The sequence below is a fragment of the Marmota monax genome, unplaced genomic scaffold (assembly GCF_021218885.2).
Source record: "Marmota monax isolate L192 unplaced genomic scaffold, Marmota_monax_Labrador192_F-V1.1 WCK01_AAM20220418_F8-fsc00237, whole genome shotgun sequence".
Lineage (NCBI taxonomy): Eukaryota > Metazoa > Chordata > Mammalia > Rodentia > Sciuridae > Marmota > Marmota monax.
Window position 1 is genome coordinate 954899 of NW_026694627.1, and position 17911 is coordinate 972809.

Below are 17911 nucleotides of genomic sequence, written 5' to 3' on the forward strand. Positions count from 1 at the left end.
CTGGCTGCGAGCTCCCCCCTCCCCCCTCCGGCGCACCACACGGACAGTGGTGCCCGGATGTCGATGTCGCCGTCGGTGACAGATGGCGCAATGTCTGTATGTGTGTAGGAGCTTCACTGGCCTGACCCTCCTTTAATTCGCAGCCTTTCGGTTCCCGCAGTCCCCCACATTTAACTCCGCCGCTGGTGGCCCGTGAGCCTGTCGCCAGCGCTTACATAACGTGACCTTTCACCTCTTCAGACTGCCCTCTAGTGCGCTGCAACCCAACTACGCAGCAGGGGCAGCGGGGCGGGACCCAGACGCAGAGCGGCAGCTGCTCCGAGCCAATAGGTAGTGAGCGCTGACCAGCTGTCCGCCTATTGGAGCATTCGCTATCGGCGCCACAGGGGAGCAAGTTAGTGTGTGCGCTGGCCGGGCGGGGGGAGGAGGGGAATCTCCCGCCATTTTTCAATAATTTCCTCCGGTGCCGCTGAGGAGGAGTCGTGACTGCCGGCAGTGGGGATCCGTGGCGAAGGTTGGCCGGGGTGGGCTGCCGATACGCGCAGCGCTTCGCGTAGGAGCTCTGCGCCCTTGCGTGGCTCCCCATGGCGCTCGCGCGGCCGCGCCGGCAGTGAGGGAGCGGGAGTTCGCGCCGCCCTCTCACCCCTCCCCTCCCCCACCGCCGGGAGCCAGCGCTCGCGCGGGGCCGCGGGGCCTAGTGCTGCGCCGCGGGCCGGGAGGACCGCCGCCGCCGCGATGGCGCCGCTGCTGGGCCGCAAGCCCTTCCCTCTGGCGAAGCCGCTTCCCGGGGAGGAGCCGCTCTTCACCATCGCGCACACGCAGGAGGCCTTCCGCACCCGGGAGTATCCTTTTCCAGCCGGCGCCGCGGACCGGGCGGGCGCGGGGCGGTCGGGGGGCTCGGCGCCGCGCTGGGGGCAGCTGTCAGCGCGCCCGGCCGCCGCGGGCCCGCGCTTCGGCTCGGCCCGCCGCTCCGGGGCCCGCGAGCGGGCCGCTGGCTGCCGCGGCGGGGCCGCTCACTTTGTCCCCGGGCCCGGCGACTGCGAGCGCACCTCCTGTCCGCTCCGCCTGGCCTTAGGCCCGGAGCGCCGGAAAGCGGGACTGGCTTGGCGCTTTTTTTTTTTTTTTTTAATTTAAATGAAGTCGTCAGTTCAAGTTTTAGAAATCTTGCACCCGCGCAGCCTCGTGATCCGGCTGGCGCCGGCCGAGTCCCCAGCCCTGCGGGGGCGCCGGGGCTCGAGCGGACCTGGGGCCGGGCTGAGCTGACAGCACCACGGGCGCAGGACCCGGGTGCATTTCCAGACCTGCCGGGGAGGCGGGAGGAAAGCCGTTCCCGCAGCCCCGGCCCTCCCCTTCCCTCGGAAGACGGAGGTTGGGAATTCTCAAGATTTGAAATTGGTGTTTGCTTTTTTAATAAGATGAAAATGTGGAGACGTACTTAAAGGGTTTGCGTTGTGTTGGGAACACGAGGCTGCTGTTGTAGATGGGAAGCCGAGGCTCTCTGCTCGTTTGTTCGGAGAGCTCTGTCGCGAGCCTGGGCTTTCAGAGTTTTCATTTTACTTTAAAGGCTGTGCGATGCTGGGGATGGAACCCAGGGCCTCGCGCGCTGCCGAGCGCCACACCACTGAGCCAGCATCCCCAGCCCTGGTGGATGGCTTTTATTTTACTTTTTTTTTTTTCTTAATATGGATGCTAGATCTATCATTTTAAAGTTTACATCTTAAAAGAAGATTTCTGAATCAAGCTTTCACGTATCCCTAGTTTTATCAGCCCTCGTCTTTTTTTTTTTTTTTTTGGTACCAGAGATTGAACCCACAGATGTGTTTAACCACTAAGCCAACTCTCCAGCCCTTTTATATTTTTAATTTTGAGACAGGGTCTTGCTACATGGATTAGGGCCTTGTTAAATTGCTGAGAGTGGCTTTGAATTTGCAATCCTTCTGTCTCAGCCTCTTGAACCTTTGGGGTTACAGACCTGCGCCACCAGGCCTACTCTTTGGAAAGACTAGATTTCTTATTTTGTGTGTGGCAGCATTGGAGCAAGTGTCCAGGTGAGCCCCCCCTTTAATTTCTCCTTGATCTTTGCGTTAATGTACTTGGTAGGATAATCTCATTCTTGTTTGTGAGTGCAGTTTGTGAATGTTGGGTGTTTACACACAAAGAGACTTGGAAAGTGAGTCTGGGCAATAAGAATTCTTTTGATGAAATATACGTATAATATTATGGAGCAGAAACTAATTTTGGAGATGGTGGAGCCTTGCCTGGTTTGCCAAGTGGGCCCAAAGAGTTGAGGATGACTTGTTAAAGGTCACACGCTCTGTAAATGATGTCAGGATTATAATCCAGTGTTCTTCCTGCCTAGTCCCTTCTAAGTATTTTGAGAGAAGGAGAAATGCCACTCCTTTTTATATTTTTCCTCTTTCGGTGCTGGGAATTGAACTCACAGCCTCAGCTGTTTTCCCTACCATTGAGCTACATCCCTAGTCCTTTTTTCAATCCCCAGTGCCATCAGAAAAAAAGAGAAGAGGGAGAGAGAGACAGAGAGACATGCTTAGGGAGGAGTTAAATTCCAAGTCGAAGAGGTAGTGAGTTAGGTGAAAAGGGCCATGGATAGCTAAATTAGGACTGGCAACAAAGGCTTTTCATGTCACTCAATGAAATCATTGAAATATATACATGTATATATCTGTATGTGTATATGTAAATGAAAAAAGACTTTTTGATGATAATTAGAAACTGTAATGTTAAATATTATGTATTTTGTAAGCATTCTTCATTTTTTATTTCCCATACAAGCATTTAGAACTCTTTTAACAAAGGAGTTCTTTAAGAGCATTAGATTTAGGGGATAAATTGCTCTCTTGGGAATGTCTACAAGTGGAAACACTTTGAGGATGGGTTTTGAACAATTGTACTGTATGGTTGGCAGGTTGGCATATTTCTTTATTAGGCTATTAGTGGTTTCATAGAGGAGAACAAATACATGGTTGAGTAACAACTGCATTTGAACTGTTGTTATTCTTAATTTATATTTATGGTTATATTTTTAATAGTATTCAATATTTTAATTTTCTCTTAATACTCACTTTTTGCCGGGGGTGGGGGCATCAGGGATTCAACTCAGGGGCACTCGACCACTGAGCCACATCCCCTAGCCCTGTTTTTGTATTTTATTAGAGACCGGGTCTCACTGAGTTGCTCAGCGCCCCGCTAAATTGCTGAGGCTGGCTTTGAACTCTGGATCCTCTTGCCTCCCCCTCCTGAGCTGCTGGGATTATAGGCATGCACCACTGTGCTCAACCTTTAATACTCACCTTTTAATTGCATATGTACTCCAGAAAATTTATATGGTATTTTACTGACTTAAAGCTGTGAGTTAGTATGTTCTTGAAGGTACAGTGTACATCTTCACTAAAAAAAGTTGTAAATAATTTATATATGTAATGACTGGGTGTTATATTGATTATGTTGATTATATTATGGATTTGAATTTATGATTTTACTTCCCAGGGTAGTACCACAGGCAAGACACTACATCTTAGTTGAAGAATGTGAAATTTTTCGGAGCAGTTCTTGATGTGATTATTTGACAGTAGGCTGATGATACATTGACTGTAATGAAGCTAGATTTTAAGCAGGAACTGAAGCTACAAACAGCTTGCTCTAAATTAGTATTTTTGTTCTGTTGATTCAACTATCATGATTACTAAAGTTTAGAAAATTAATTTATGACCTTTGTGGCATTATTCATACAGTTAATTTGCCTCAAGACAAGAATGACTAGAGCATTTTATTTATTTATTTATTTACCAAAGAAGCTTTACCACTGAACTACAAGCCCCAACCCTTTCTGTTTTTTTGAGACAGGGCTAAGTTGCTTAGTGTCTTGCTAAATTGTTGAGGGATTATAGGCAAGCACCATGGCTTCAAGTACTTTATTGAAAGAAACAATTTTTTCCAGGCTAAAGAGAACAAAGCAGCTGTATATTGTGGTGAGGAGGTAGCTGGCTCTTGAAGTCATAAAAAAGTAGATGCATAATGAGATGATCTATGATTTGAAAATATCTTATCATTTATAGCTTACACAACCTTTGGAGAATTGCTTTGACATTTTGTCTGCAATTATATGTGCAGGAGTTGCTGGAACATAAAAACCTCAATTGGCATTTGCTCTGAGTGGTTATTTGAGAATGAGTGACTTATTTTGGTAACCTAAAATCTGAAATAGGATTTAGAGGCAGCTGACTCAGTATCCTTCTAATGGGCTTTTTTTCTTGTCTTTTTTTTTTTTTTTTTGGCTCTACTGGGGATTGAACCCAGGGATGTGCTACCACTGAGCTATATTCCTACCTCTTTTGTTTTTATTTTGAGATAAGGTCTTGCTGAGTTGCCCGGCTGGCCTTCATTTTACATCCTCCTGCCCTAGTCTCCTGAGTAGCTGGGATTATAGGTATTGGTCACTGGCAAAACACCTTTTTTGTGTTCTAAGACCTAGATTGAAGCAGTCCCTGTGTGTGATATGCCTTTCTAGTAGTAAAGAGAAAGATCTGGAGGAAAACATAATGGCTTTTTAAGCCTCTTCCTGTAGGTGGCATATCTCACATCTGTTCACATCTATTGGTCAAAGCAAGTCCCAAGTGGGTGGGGATGTACATTCCTCTTCAAGAGGCATTGCAAGCCACAGGCAGTGGTTGGAGATGTAAAATCTTGTATAGGAAGGGGGTGAGTAGTTGGAATCAGTAATATAATGTATTATATTTGAAGGTTCAGGTGATGTTTCCTGTAGAAAGTTTTTTTTGAAATCTAAAAGACAATTAGAATTTGGTTGGTTGAAGAATAGAGAATTATATATTTGTGGCAGAGAAGGTATGATGAGTTTATGAATGTGTAGTATGAATTTGAGGGTTCTTGGCTTTTTTTTTTTTTTTTTTGGTACCAGGGATCAAACCCAGGGGCACTTAACCACTGAAGCACATCCCTAGCTCTATTTTTTTTTTTTTTTTTTTTAATTTAGAGACAGGGTCTCACTGAGTTGCTTAGGGTATTACTAAGTTGCTGAGGTTTGCTTTGAACTTTCAGTCCACCTGCTTCAGCCTCCCTAGCCACTGGGATTATCTTCACTTTTTTTGAGATGGGGTCTCACTGTATTTCCCAGGCTGGCCTCAAACTTTTGAACCCAAATGTTCTCCCTGCCTCAGCTTTTCAAGTTTAAATTGTTTTTGCCTTGTTTTGTTTGATGATACTGGGTGTTGAACCCAGGGTCTCACCCTAAGTGCTGATTGCTGAGCCACATCCCCAGACCCTAAAGGTTCTTGATTTTAAGAATTTGAAAGAACTTTCATATACCTAGAGTGAAGAAGTTACTTAGTAGTGAGTCATGTGAATAGGGCTGTGTCTTGTAGGCTTTTCTGAGATGGGGTAAGGAATTTGAACTTGGCCTTCATTTTAGTGAAAATTTTGAATAAAAAAGAAGTAGGGAGATCACTGTGGCTGCAGTGTCAAGAAGGGATCTTCAGCTTGGAGACTAGCTGCAAATGACTAGACTAGTGAAATAATCTGGGCAATAGATGATGGTGGTCTGAGAAAAGTTACCAGCCCTTGAGGTGAAGTTCAAGAGATGGATTTGAGATAAATGAACCAGATTTGGCAGAATTGCGATTGATTGGGGATTAGTCAAGGACGGTGTTTTCGTTTGGATTTTAGTGCCATTCCCCAAAATAAAGAATTCTAGAAGAACAAGTTTTTTTTTTTTTTTTTTAACACAACATCTTTATTTTACTTTTTATGTGGTGCTGAGGATCGAACCCAGCGCCCCACGCATGCCAGGCAAGCTCATTACTGCTTGAGCCACATCCCCAGCCCAAGAACAAGTTTTTAATTTTATTTTGTTTGTGAGTGGAATGAGATAGTGGAATATTCAGTTTGGATGTCTTATTGAGTCACTTATGCATATCCAAGGAAGTAGCCACATTGCTATTGGCTATATGGGTCTAGAATTTAGAGGGAGGTGACTGAGTTAGTATGAGAAGTTATTAGCATATAGATAATAATTGAAGTTACAGGAATGGATGAAGTGACCCAGCAGGAGAATGCTATATAGATAGCATAGTTTTTTTATGGAAGGGGCTGTTGGAAAGGTGTATATGAGGATAGATGGTACTTTCATTGTTGGAAAAAACCATAATCAATAAATATTTAGTATTTAAACATATCTGTATTCACTAGTTTTCTTTTAAAATTATTTTATAAATTAACAGAAAATAAATCTTAACAAAATCTTATCATGATTTTTAATAAATTGGAAGCCAGAGAATTGCCTCCCTCAGGGAAGGAACATATTTGCATCTCAGGGGGCCTGAGGACAAACACCTTTTTTTTTTTTTTTTTAATATTTTTTAGTTATAGATGGATGCAATATTTCAATTTTGTTTATTTATCTTTATGTGGTGCTAAGGATTGAACCCAGTGCCACAATCCCAGCCGGACCAAATACCTTTAAGTAAACAGGAGACATGAGTTTAAAAAACAAAAGATTAGGGCTGGGGATGTGGCTCAAGTGGTAGTGCACTCGCCTGGCCAGTGTGCGACCTGGGTTCGATCCTCAGCATCACATACATATAAAGATGTTGTGTCCCCTGAAAACTAATAAATAAATAAATAAGTAAATAAATATCAAAAAAAATTCTCTTTCTCTAAAACAATAAAAAAAAAACAAAGATTGAGTAAGATAAGGGTTTAGGGTGAGAAGTACAAAGGACCAGAGAAGATTACTACAAAAGAGGCTACTTAAAATGTTTGAAAATGTTATGACTAGGTGAGAAAGCAGGGTGGATTATATAATGGTTTGGTTATTGGAGCGAAAGGACTGACTTGAGAAATCTGTTAGTGGTTGAAGTTAGGGACTGAAGAGATGAGGATGATTTCCTGATGCCTGAGTTGGACACTAGCATCTGTGAGATTGGGACTGTCTGTTAAGGAGCCAGTTTGGGAAGAAGGGAAAGTAGTAACAATGAGTCTAGTTTAGAAAATGCTGGACTGGAGAAATCACTGAGGCTTCTTAGTGATACCAGTCTTGTATACTGTGTTTACGTGAGTCTACTTTTAAGGAGAATGAACTGGGCATGTTATTCCTGCTTTTTAAAATAACTAATAATAAGAAATTAATTTTATCTATTTATTTAGTATTGGGCATTTCACCACTAAACTACACCCCCAGTCCTTTATTTTTAAAAAAAATTTTAAAAAACTATATAGATTATTATTATTTTAAAATATTTATTTGTTTTTTAGGTGTAGATGGACACAACACAATGCCTTTATTTTTATGTGCTGAGGATCTAACCCGGGTCCCACCCGTGTGAGGCGCGTGCTCTACCGCTGAGCCATAATCCCAGCTCTATAGTATTTTTTAACATGGTGCTGAGGATTGAACCCAGGGCCTCACACGTGTAAGGCAAGAGCTCTACAGCTGATCTACAACCCCAGCCCCCTTTAATTTTTTATTTAATTTTATTTTTTATTACTATATTTTCTACTGGGCATTGAACCCAGTAGAAAATATAGTAATAAAAACTAACCGCTGAGCAATACTCCCAGTCCCCTTTTTTTGGATACTGGGTATTGAACTGGGGCACTTGACCATGGAGTTACATCCCCAGCCCCCACCCCTCTTTTATTTTTCTTGCTTTTGTTGGCCTTTATTTAATTATAGAAGAAAGTAAATACCTTTTCCTTTTTGGGCCATTTGTGTTTCTTTCTCTGTTAAGTGTGTGTCACATTTACCTATCTTTTTTTTTTTTTAGTTGTAGTTGGACACAATGTCTTTATTTTTGTGTGGTGCTGAATATTGAACCCAGTGCCTCACACATTTGAGGGGGGCACTCTACCAATGAGCTACAGCCCAGCCCACATTTACCTATTTTCTACATTTTCTTTTACATGGCCAGGGTATAAATCTTTGTAAACTTAGAAAAAACACCAATATCTGTAGTTTTATATACATATTTCAAATGAAATGCTCACTGTTTTCTAACATTGTTTATTGCTTGGAAAGACTCTTCATTATCAGAAAAGTTTAAACATTAATTTTGTAACTAACCGCCTAGATGACATTTATTATATTGATTTTAAGAGGCTTTTTTTTTTTTTTTAGTTTTAAGAAATTTTCTAATTAGATAACACTCTCATGTACAAGTGATGATGTTGTCCTTTCTTCTTTTCTTCCAGTGTCTATCTATGCCTCTTGATGTTAGTTTTCTGATTCTGTGTCAGAACATTGAGAGGTGGGACATAAAAGGAGGAAAGACTAACTTGGCTCAGAGGCTCAGAGGTTTCAGTCCGTGATCGACTGGCTCCACTGCTTTGGGGCCTGTGGCAAGAAAAAACATCCTGGTGAGGAACAGGTGGTGGCAGAGTCGTGCTAGTCAGGAAGGACAGAGAGGGAGAGGAAGGGGCAGGGGTTCCAATTTCCCCTTTAAGGCACACCCCATGTGACCTCACTTGTGTCTACTTGGCCCAATGTCCTAAGCCTTCCACCAGTGGTCACTAGTGCCACAGGCTTGACTCAGTCTGGGGGGCACTGGCTTTGGGGGGGACATAGAAGGCACAAGCTTCGCAGACTTCTCTCTGTTGTTTAATTCAGATGGCCTTTATCTCCTGAACAGAACTGAATTATCTTGTTAATCCCTCGCCTGCATCTGAGCTGGGATGCTGACACTGCTTCCCCATTAGGTGGTTCTGTGTCCCAGCCCTATATTGTACTTCATTTAGACCACAGAGTCTCACTAAGTTGCTTAGCACCTCGCCATTCCTGAGGCTTGCTTACCCGCCCCAGTGCTTTTTATTTTTTTAAACTTTGAGACAATCTTGTTAAGTTCCTGAGACTGGCTTTGAACTTGCCATCCTTCTGGCTCAACCTCCTAGGCTGCTGGGGTTACAGGCTTGCACCACCGTGCCCAGCTTGTTACTCTATTTTTGTTACTATTATTTTTGTGGTACTGGATGTTTAATTCAGGGACACTCTATCACTGAGCTACTCCCCAGGCCCTGCCCCCTTTTTTGAGGCAGGGTCTCCCTAAGTTGTGTAGGCTGACCTTGATTTAGGATTTTCCTGCCTTGGCCTCCCATGTAACTGGGATTTTTAGGGATGTGTCACCATGCCCATCCTAGTTTTATGAATTCTCAGTGATTGGGTTTCCATAGCATTTTATAAAAGTTGGACTCTTGTTTTTTACTGGTACTGTAATATGTTTAATCACTCCCATATTAGCACCATCCTTGGTGAGGAAATTGGATTTATTACTTGGATTTTGGCAGATTCAGAGAAAGATCTTTAGTAAGTGAAGTGGTTGCTAGTTCAGATTACCTGTAAGTTTGTCCCTATCATTTGCCTTTTTTACTGATCACAACCTTGGAAAACTAAAAAAGTCTTTATACATTAAAAATGAATACTTGTAAATTGGAAGACAATATTGATATTAATAGAAGGAGCTGTTCAAGTACTTTTATTTCAGCCACCATAAAAATGTGTCATTTGGAAAGTACAGGGATTGGCAGCTGACTCAGCAGCTCTCTAGTTGTAGTGTTAGTTGATTTCTTGTATGGCATCTGTTGCTGTGCATAAAGTAAATTCATTACTTGCCATTTGAATTTGAATGTGGCTGAGTGATGGTGAATTCTGTCAGGATGGTATGGAAAGTTACAGTATATTTGGCACTTATGCCAATATCTCCCCCTCTCTCTCATGAAGAGACTGACAATTACTAAATAATCTGGTAAATGTACTATTACTGGAGACAACATGAAAATGGATATTATGTCAAAAGTTATTTTTAGGATTTTAATTTTCATAGTGCTGGTAATTGAACACAAGGCCTCATGCATGTGAGGCAAGTGCTGTACCAATGAGCTATATCCCAAGCCCCAGAATTTATTTTTTAATCCTAGGAAGCAGCAAGTGTTCCCAAGGTAGGCTGGAATGCAGTTTTTTTTTTTTTTTTAATATATTATTTTATTTGTAGGTAGACACAATACCTTTATTTTATTTATTTATGTGGTGCCGAGGTTTGAACCTAGTGCCTCTCACGTGCTAGGCAAGTGTCTTACCACTGAACCACAGCCCTAGCCCTGGAATGCTATGTTAATATGCATTAGTATATGCATAAGAGTGTTATAAACTGCCTGTGAGAATGTGGTCATCTTGTTTTACTGTAGACTAATTTTTTTTAATTTATTTTATTTTTTGATACTGGGAATTGAACCTAGGGGCACTTTACCACTGTGCTATATCCCCAGACCTTTTTATTTATTTTTGTTTTTTCGAGACAGGGTCTTGCTAAGTTGCCCAGGCTGGACTCAAACTTGTGATCCTCCTGCCTTAGCCTCCTGAGTTGCTGGGATTACAGGCATGCCCTCCTGTGGACTGATTCTTAAACTTGCTACTCATCTGAGCTCTTATTCTTTTTTCTTTCTTTAAACTGGGATTGAGGGCTGGGGCCCTTTGCCACTGAGCATCCCTACTCCTTTTAATCAATTTTTTATTTTGAGAGAATCTTCTAAATCTTCTAGGCTGGCCTTGAGCTTATGATCCTTCTGCCTCCTGCCTTAACCTTTTGAGTTGCTGGAACAGGTGTTTTTCACTGTACCCTGGCACTGACCTCTTAAACTCTTAATCCCTATGCCTTGTTTTATTTTGGTTTTCCTTTTTATCCCCCCTTTGGAATTGGGGTTTGAACCCTGGGGCATTTTTACCACTGAGTCACATCCCCAGTCCTTTTTATGTTTTAATTAATTATTTTGGGGGTTAGCAAGGATTGGACTCAGGGACACTTGACCATTGAGCCACACACCCAGCCATATTTTGTATTTTATTTACAGACCGGGTCTCACTGAATTGCTTAGCTTTGAACTCGAGATCCTCCATTAACACTTTTAGGTCCCATCAGTGCCCCCTGCTTAAAGCCATATTTTCAGAGTACTTACAAGGTAAAAGTATAGAGCAAAACACTCAAAGGCTTGGTAAAACCTAAATAATTTGGCTTTGAACTTGAGATCCTCCTCCTTCAGCCTCCAGAGCCTCCGGGATTATAGGCGTGCGCCACTGTGCCTGGCAGAGCAAAACATTTTCAAAATTCAAGGGTATAACTTACACGTACACACATTGGGAAGGGTCGGGTTAAGTGTGTAAAAACTGATTAGGTCATTTTTATTTTGAGACAGAGCCTCACTAACTTGCTGAGAGTGGCCTTGAATTTGGCTATCTTCCTGCCTCAACCTCTTGTCAACCTCCTGAATTGCTGGGATTATAGGTGTGTGTCACTACTCCCAGCTATTCCTTTTTCATATGCTATTTTTTCTTGGGAATTTTTAGTACTGTGTGAGCCTTGTAAAGTGAAATGAAATTTTGTTGAATTGAGGAAATGACGTTTATACTAAAATACTAATATTTTATTTGTAAAATGTGATAAATCATTCTAATTGTACTTTAGTTCTGATCTTGCTTTGGACTTGCCACTTGAAAACCCTGGTTTCATTTCTGTCTTTTTTTCCTGCTATAAATTATAGAAATAGTATTGTAGATTTTTTTTCTATAAATAATTATTTTATGAGTATGGATTGGATGTCTCTGTTACTTGAATATTGTTTTCCTGAGCTGCTGCCAACAGAGAGTATGAAGCCCGCTTGGAAAGGTACAGTGAACGCATTTGGACGTGTAAGAGCACCGGAAGCAGTCAGCTAACACACAAGGAGGCCTGGGAAGAAGAACAGGAAGTTGCTGAACTGTAAGTAATAGAAGCCCTGCCTTCTGGCCCCATCTTCACCTTGTTAGGAAAGGATGGAATAGTAACTCTTAATGCAGTATTTGATTTCAAATATATGAGGCATTAATTGGAATATATATGATAGTGTACTGTATTAGTGTCAGGGACCTTTATCTTCGTGGTATTTTGCTAGTAGCAAAGTGGGGACAATACATATTTATTTAGGTTTTACCAGGCCTTTGAGTGTTTTTGCTCTATACTTTTACCATGTAAATACTCTGGAAATATGGCCTTAAGCAGGGGGCATTCATGTGACCTAAAAGTGTAAATGGAAACAGCAAAAAGGCATAAAGTTTTCTTTGTTTTGTGGTCATTTGAAATTTCAGATGATATTTACAGCAGATGTCAAAAACAGACAACAGTTTGAGGACAGTTTAAGTAGAAAGGGTGAATTAGGTGTCTTAAAAAATTCATCTGTTCAAAATGCCTAGTTGTTTGAATGATCTCTCAAAGAAAATATGCAGAATTTGGGCTATAGGTTATACAAAGAGATAAGTAGAAACTAGGGATGATAAAATAGTCCTTTTGGGAATTGGGAATAGGTGCTTTTTCTGGATTTCTCCTTGACTTGTAGCAGACAAGCAGGAGAGCATAGGATTTAGTAATTGAATACTAGTGGGCTCTTTGTGATGGGCCTGGTGATGAGTGGCTCTATCACTGACTCATTGGTCAAGACGTCTAACCTGGTGCCTCTTCTTTGCTTATTGGCACATTCTCTCTGGGATTAGTGTTATTTGTATTGTGTGTGTGTGTGTGTGTATGTGTGTGTGACACACACCTTATTTAATGTGCTAGACCAGGGGTTGGCCAACATCTTATAAAGGGCCAGTTTGTAAATATTTTAAGCTTTGTGGACCATATGGTCTCTTGTCTCAACTAAACTCTGACATTGTTAAACAGCTGTAGATATTATATAAAGAAATGAGTAGCTGTGTTATAATAAAATTACTTACAAAAACTAGCTCTGCCAGGGCCTGGTGGCTCACTCAGTGCCTAGGGCAGCTGAGGCAGGAGGATTGGCCAGCCTCACCAATTTAGCAAGGCCCTAAGCAACTCATCGAGACCCTGTCTCAAAATATAAAAAGGAATGGGAATGTGGTTCTGTGGTTAAGCACCCCTGGGATTCAATCCTTGGTACTCAAACAAACAAACAAACCAAAAAAACTAGCAGGATGCTGGATTTGGCCCACTGACTTCTATAAAAGACTGTAATTTTTTCCCCCTGGTGCTGGTGATTGAACCAGGGCATGCTAGGCAAGTACTCTGCTGTTGATCTGCAGTATCAGCCTTAGCCTGTAAACATGTTTTTTTTTTTTTTTTTTTTAATATTTATGTTTTAGTTATAGGTAGATACAATATCTTTATATTGTTTTTATGTGGTGCTGAGGATTGAACCAAGTGTCTCACACATGCTAGGCGAGCGTGCTACCTCTGAGCCACAACTCCAGCCCAAACTGTTTTTTTTTTTTTTTTTTTTTCTCCTTTTTTTTGAAACTGGAGATTGAGCTACAGCCCTATCCCTTATTTATTTTTAATTTTTTTGGTTATAGATGGATGCAATACCTTTATTTTATTTATTTGTTTTTATGTGGTGCTGTGGATTGAACCCAGTGTCTCCCTTATGCCAGGCAAGCACTCTATCACTGAGCCACAACCCCAGCCCTTGTTTTAAAATTTTGAAACAGGGTCCTGCTAAATTGCAGAGGCTGGCTTCGGAACTTGTGATCCTCCTGCCTCAGCATTGTGGGTCATTAGGTTTATATGTGTGTGCCACTGTGCCCAGCTAGCCTGTGAACTTCTTAAGGATAGAACTCATATTTGACTTATTCTTGAATTGGTTACAGTGCATAGCACAATCCTCTGCATTAAATAAGCAGATATTACTCACTTTTTTTTGCAAATACAACACTACCTTCTCCAGATGACTTTTTGGGAAAATTGTGTGTAAATATTCTTTGTAAATAAAAGATACCACCATTAGCCTACAAAAAGATAAAAAAGAGTAATAAAGGAGGATGTTATGGTTGTAGGAAATGTGATTATGTACCTGAAAAACCCAGTGAATCTGTTTAGTAAAAAGCTATTCTGAGCCAGAACGGTGGTGCACACTTGTAATCCCATTGGCTCGGAAGGCTGGGACAGGAGGATTGGAGTTCAAAGCCAGCCTCAGCAAAAGCAAGGTACTAAGCAACTCAGTGAGACTCTGTTTCTAAATAAAATACAAAATAGGGCTGGGTCTGGGGCTCAGTAGTCAAGTGGCCCCAAGTTCAATCCCTGGTACCAAAAAAAAAAAAAAAAAAAAAAGCTGTTAGGAACAAATATGAAGATTCAGTTTCAAAATGAAAAATAAATTGTTTCCCTACATACAAAGAAGTAAAGGTCAGATAGAATTTAGACTAAAGATACTAACCTGGAGATATTAGGAAAACTTCACAAGACTTCATGAAGAAGGTAACTTGGGTTTTTTTTTTTTTTTTTTGGTGGTACTGGAAATTGAACCCAGGGCTTTGCACATAGTAGGTAAGTTCTCTGCTACTAAGCCTCATTCCCCAGCCCTATGAAGATAGCATTTGACACTTGTATTTATTTACTTACTTTTGAGGTACTGGGGATTGAACCCACGGGGCATTCTCCGACTGAGGCATATCCCATCTTTTTTTTTTTTTTTTTTTTGAGCTTGTTATCATTAAGTTGCCAATGCTAGCCTTGAACTTGTGATCCTGTTGCCTCAACCTCCTGAGTTGCTGGGTCCCTGCACTGGTGAAAGGTTGGATACTTTGTACCAAAATGTTTAAGATAGAAAATGTTTATTTGTATTTAATTCAGCAAACAGTGGAGGATACCAGTATTTGAATAGGGGAGGCCTATGATAGTAGTTAGGCTTGAAAAGATTGTCTAGAAGCAGCATGTAGAAAGAGTTAGAGAAGGAGGGGAATCTTTGTAACTGGAATAGTAGTCATGCAGGGATGCTTGGCGCAGGAATGCATGGCAGGAATAAAAAGGACGAGATTAACTCTCTGCTTCTTCCTAAAAAGAGTTTAAAAAGCCACTACAGACTTTCTCAGAAAGGCATACACTTTTTTTTTTTTTTTTAATATTTATTTATTTTTTTAGTTCTCGGTGGACACAACATCTTTGTTTGTATGTGGTGCTGAGGATCGAACCCGGGCTGCACGCATGACAGGCGAGCGCGCTACCGCTTGAGCCACATCCCCAGCCCAGAAAGGCATACACATTAGCATATTAAAGATATTTAGAAGACCTGCAGTAGAGATACTTTTCACTAGGTTTTATATAATGGGTTTCAAACTTATTTGACCTTGGAACCTGTTACATCTGAGGGAAGTTCTATAGAATGTACTTTGGAGATGTTTTACTTGATTTGATTGCTATTAAAATATAGGAGGTGGATGGAGAAATTATTGAAAAAGATTAGGAGGTTATGAAATTTTATTCAAAGTAAAAATTCTTTCTAATTACAAAAGTAATGCGTGGGCTGGGAGTGTAGCTTAGTGGTACAGTGCTTACCTCTAGCATGTGCAAGACCCCAGGTTCAAGTTCTGTCACTGCCCCCCCCCCCAAAAAAAAAAAGAAAAACAAGAAGAAAAAAGGAAGTAACACACACTTGTTATAAAAATGTGTATGAGGGCTGGGATTGTGGCTCAGAGGGAGAGCGCTTGCCTCGAGTGCATTAGGCACTGGGTTCAATCCTCAGCACCACATAAAAATAAAATAAAGATATTGTGTCCACCTATAACTAAAAAATAAATATTTTTTAAAAAATGTGTATGACATGGAGTAAAGGAATCTGAACATTATTGTCCAGCCTCACTCTCCAGAAATAACTAGCCATAGACCATGGAGCTTGAAACCTGAGTTTAATGGAAAGAGAGTGAATTTACAGGGGCCAGGAAAAGCCTCTTGGAATTAAGGAAATCTGAAAACATCTTGGAAGGTTGATTAAGCTGGGAAGAGGACAGAGGTAGCCAACCACCTTAACAAAGTCGGGGAAACTGGAACATATTGATCGTGATTGTAGTATAGTAGATACCTTGGTGGATTAATTCATTGTAAGAGTATGGTAATAGATACAGTATAGAAGTCAGTAGTTATGAATCGCATAGAATGATGCAGAATACTTCTTATTTTATTTATTTATTTTGGTGCCGGGAATTGAATTTAGGAGCACTGAACCACTGAGCCACATATCTAGCCCTATTTTGTATTTTATTTAGAGACAGGGTCAGAGTTGCTTAGCACACGCTGTTGCAGAGGCTGGCTTTGAACTTTCAATCCTCCTGTCTCAGCCTCTTGAGCTACTGGCAGAATATTTCTTATATATCACATTGTATCATGGTAACACAAAACCTAATACTGGTCTGCAGTTGTAGTTTTGTGGCAAATCACTTGCCTAGCATGCGTTGGGTTCCATCCCAGCACTACTACCAAAAAAAAGCAGAACAAAACAAACCTAATACTGGCATTTGCACTAATGTTCTCATCCCCCACTCCTAATCCCCCCAAAACTACAAACCTTGGAATAAATATTAAATTATCTGGTCAAAATTGCATATCTAATAACTGTCCATTAAGGTTGCTTCCCATTTTCTGCTAAAAGAATCCAGCAGTGGGGGCTGGGGTTGTGGCTCAGTGGTAGAGCACTCGTCTTGTGCATGTGAGGTCCTGGGTTCGATCCTCAGCACCACATAAAATAAATAAATAAAGGTATTGACAACAACAACTAAAAAATAAAAAATTAAAAAAAAAAAAAGAATCCAGCAGTGAGTATCTTAAAGTATATGTTAGTTTTGATGAGTATTATCCAGTTGCTTTCTAAAAGGGTTGAAAAATTAGGCCATCAGCAGTGTTTAGTTGCCATATCGGGTATGATAGTTAAGTATTTTTTGCTAATTTATAACTGAACAGTGGTACCTCATTGTTTTACTTGTAAAGGCTTTGGGATTTAAGTCATGGTTTCAACGTATTAACTATTCCTGATATAATTTCATTATCCATAAAATGAAAATTCTAGATACCTCAAAAGGTATTGTGAGAAGTAAATGAGTGAACCAGGCGTGGTGGTGCATGCCTATAATCCCTGTGATGTGGGAGGCTGAGGCAGAAAGATTGCAAATTTGAGGCCAGCTTTAGCAACATAGACCCTGTCTCAAAATAAAGTGAACTTCGGGTGTGGCTTGGTTCTAGAAATCTTATAGGTTTAATCCCCAGTCCTGGGGGTAGGGGGTAGGGAATGAATGGATGCAACTGAGAAATATCACAAATATAATCCAGTCTTCCTAACTAAAAACTGGATAAAGGGTAAGAATAAATTCATAGCTGAAAAGAAATTCATTCTCCAAAAACCAATTAATGGGAAAATATTTAAACTTACCTATAATGTGCCTGTTATTTTCATTTATAGATAAGAAAGTTAACCTATGTAGATCAATTGACAGAACTACTGTAAAAAGTTTTTCAGTTTTTCCCCTGTAAACTGTATGTTTTTTAATCTTTGTATTCTCCTGTGCTGTACATGTATTTGCTCAAGAAATATTTGCTTTGCTGTGCTTCTAATACTGCTCTCAAAAGCTGAGTCTTAAAGTTTGAATTGACCTGAATTAAATTAAATATGTGGATAGGTTTTCTTCAGTTTTTAGTAGCTAACAGCATATTTACTTAGTTTGAAGGAGGAATTTCCAACCTGGTACGAGAAACTTGTTCTGGAAATGGTTCACCACAACACCGCCTCCCTGGAGAAGTTAGTAGACACTGCATGGCTGGAAATCATGACCAAATACGCTGTGGGTGAAGAGTGTGACTTTGAGGTAAGTGTCTGTCTCTCCTATGATTTCATCCACTAATTCAGAATTGAAACTTCTGTCATAGACTACAGAGCCTATTTGTACATGTCTAAAATTGTATTATGTTTGATGTCTGGTTCATATGATATCAGGTATTCTGAGGACCAATTTTAGAATCACACTGACTATGTGGGAATATTTAATTCTGTGATTATTGCTACCTGGGTACCACTATATCTATCTTTGCTTTCTCTTTGTTTTTTCTTTCTTTTTGGTAATTCTGTTATCTTGGGT

At 40.8% G+C, this 17911-nt stretch overlaps 1 protein-coding gene across 3 annotated transcripts in view; it reads left to right on the forward strand.

The window, feature by feature from the left end:
• The first annotated feature begins 710 nt into the window (after positions 1 to 710).
• The window catches only part of Baz1b (bromodomain adjacent to zinc finger domain 1B), an 81887-nt gene continuing 64686 nt past the window's right edge, over positions 711 to 17911 (forward strand). For all 3 annotated transcript variants that reach the window (XM_046422833.2, XM_046422832.2, XM_046422830.2), the window contains exons 1-3: positions 711 to 842; positions 11661 to 11777; positions 17497 to 17641. In XM_046422833.2, coding sequence (XP_046278789.1) covers positions 736 to 842; positions 11661 to 11777; positions 17497 to 17641 — 369 coding nt within the window. In that variant the 5' untranslated portion in view covers positions 711 to 735. The remainder of the gene's footprint in view (positions 843 to 11660; positions 11778 to 17496; positions 17642 to 17911) is intronic.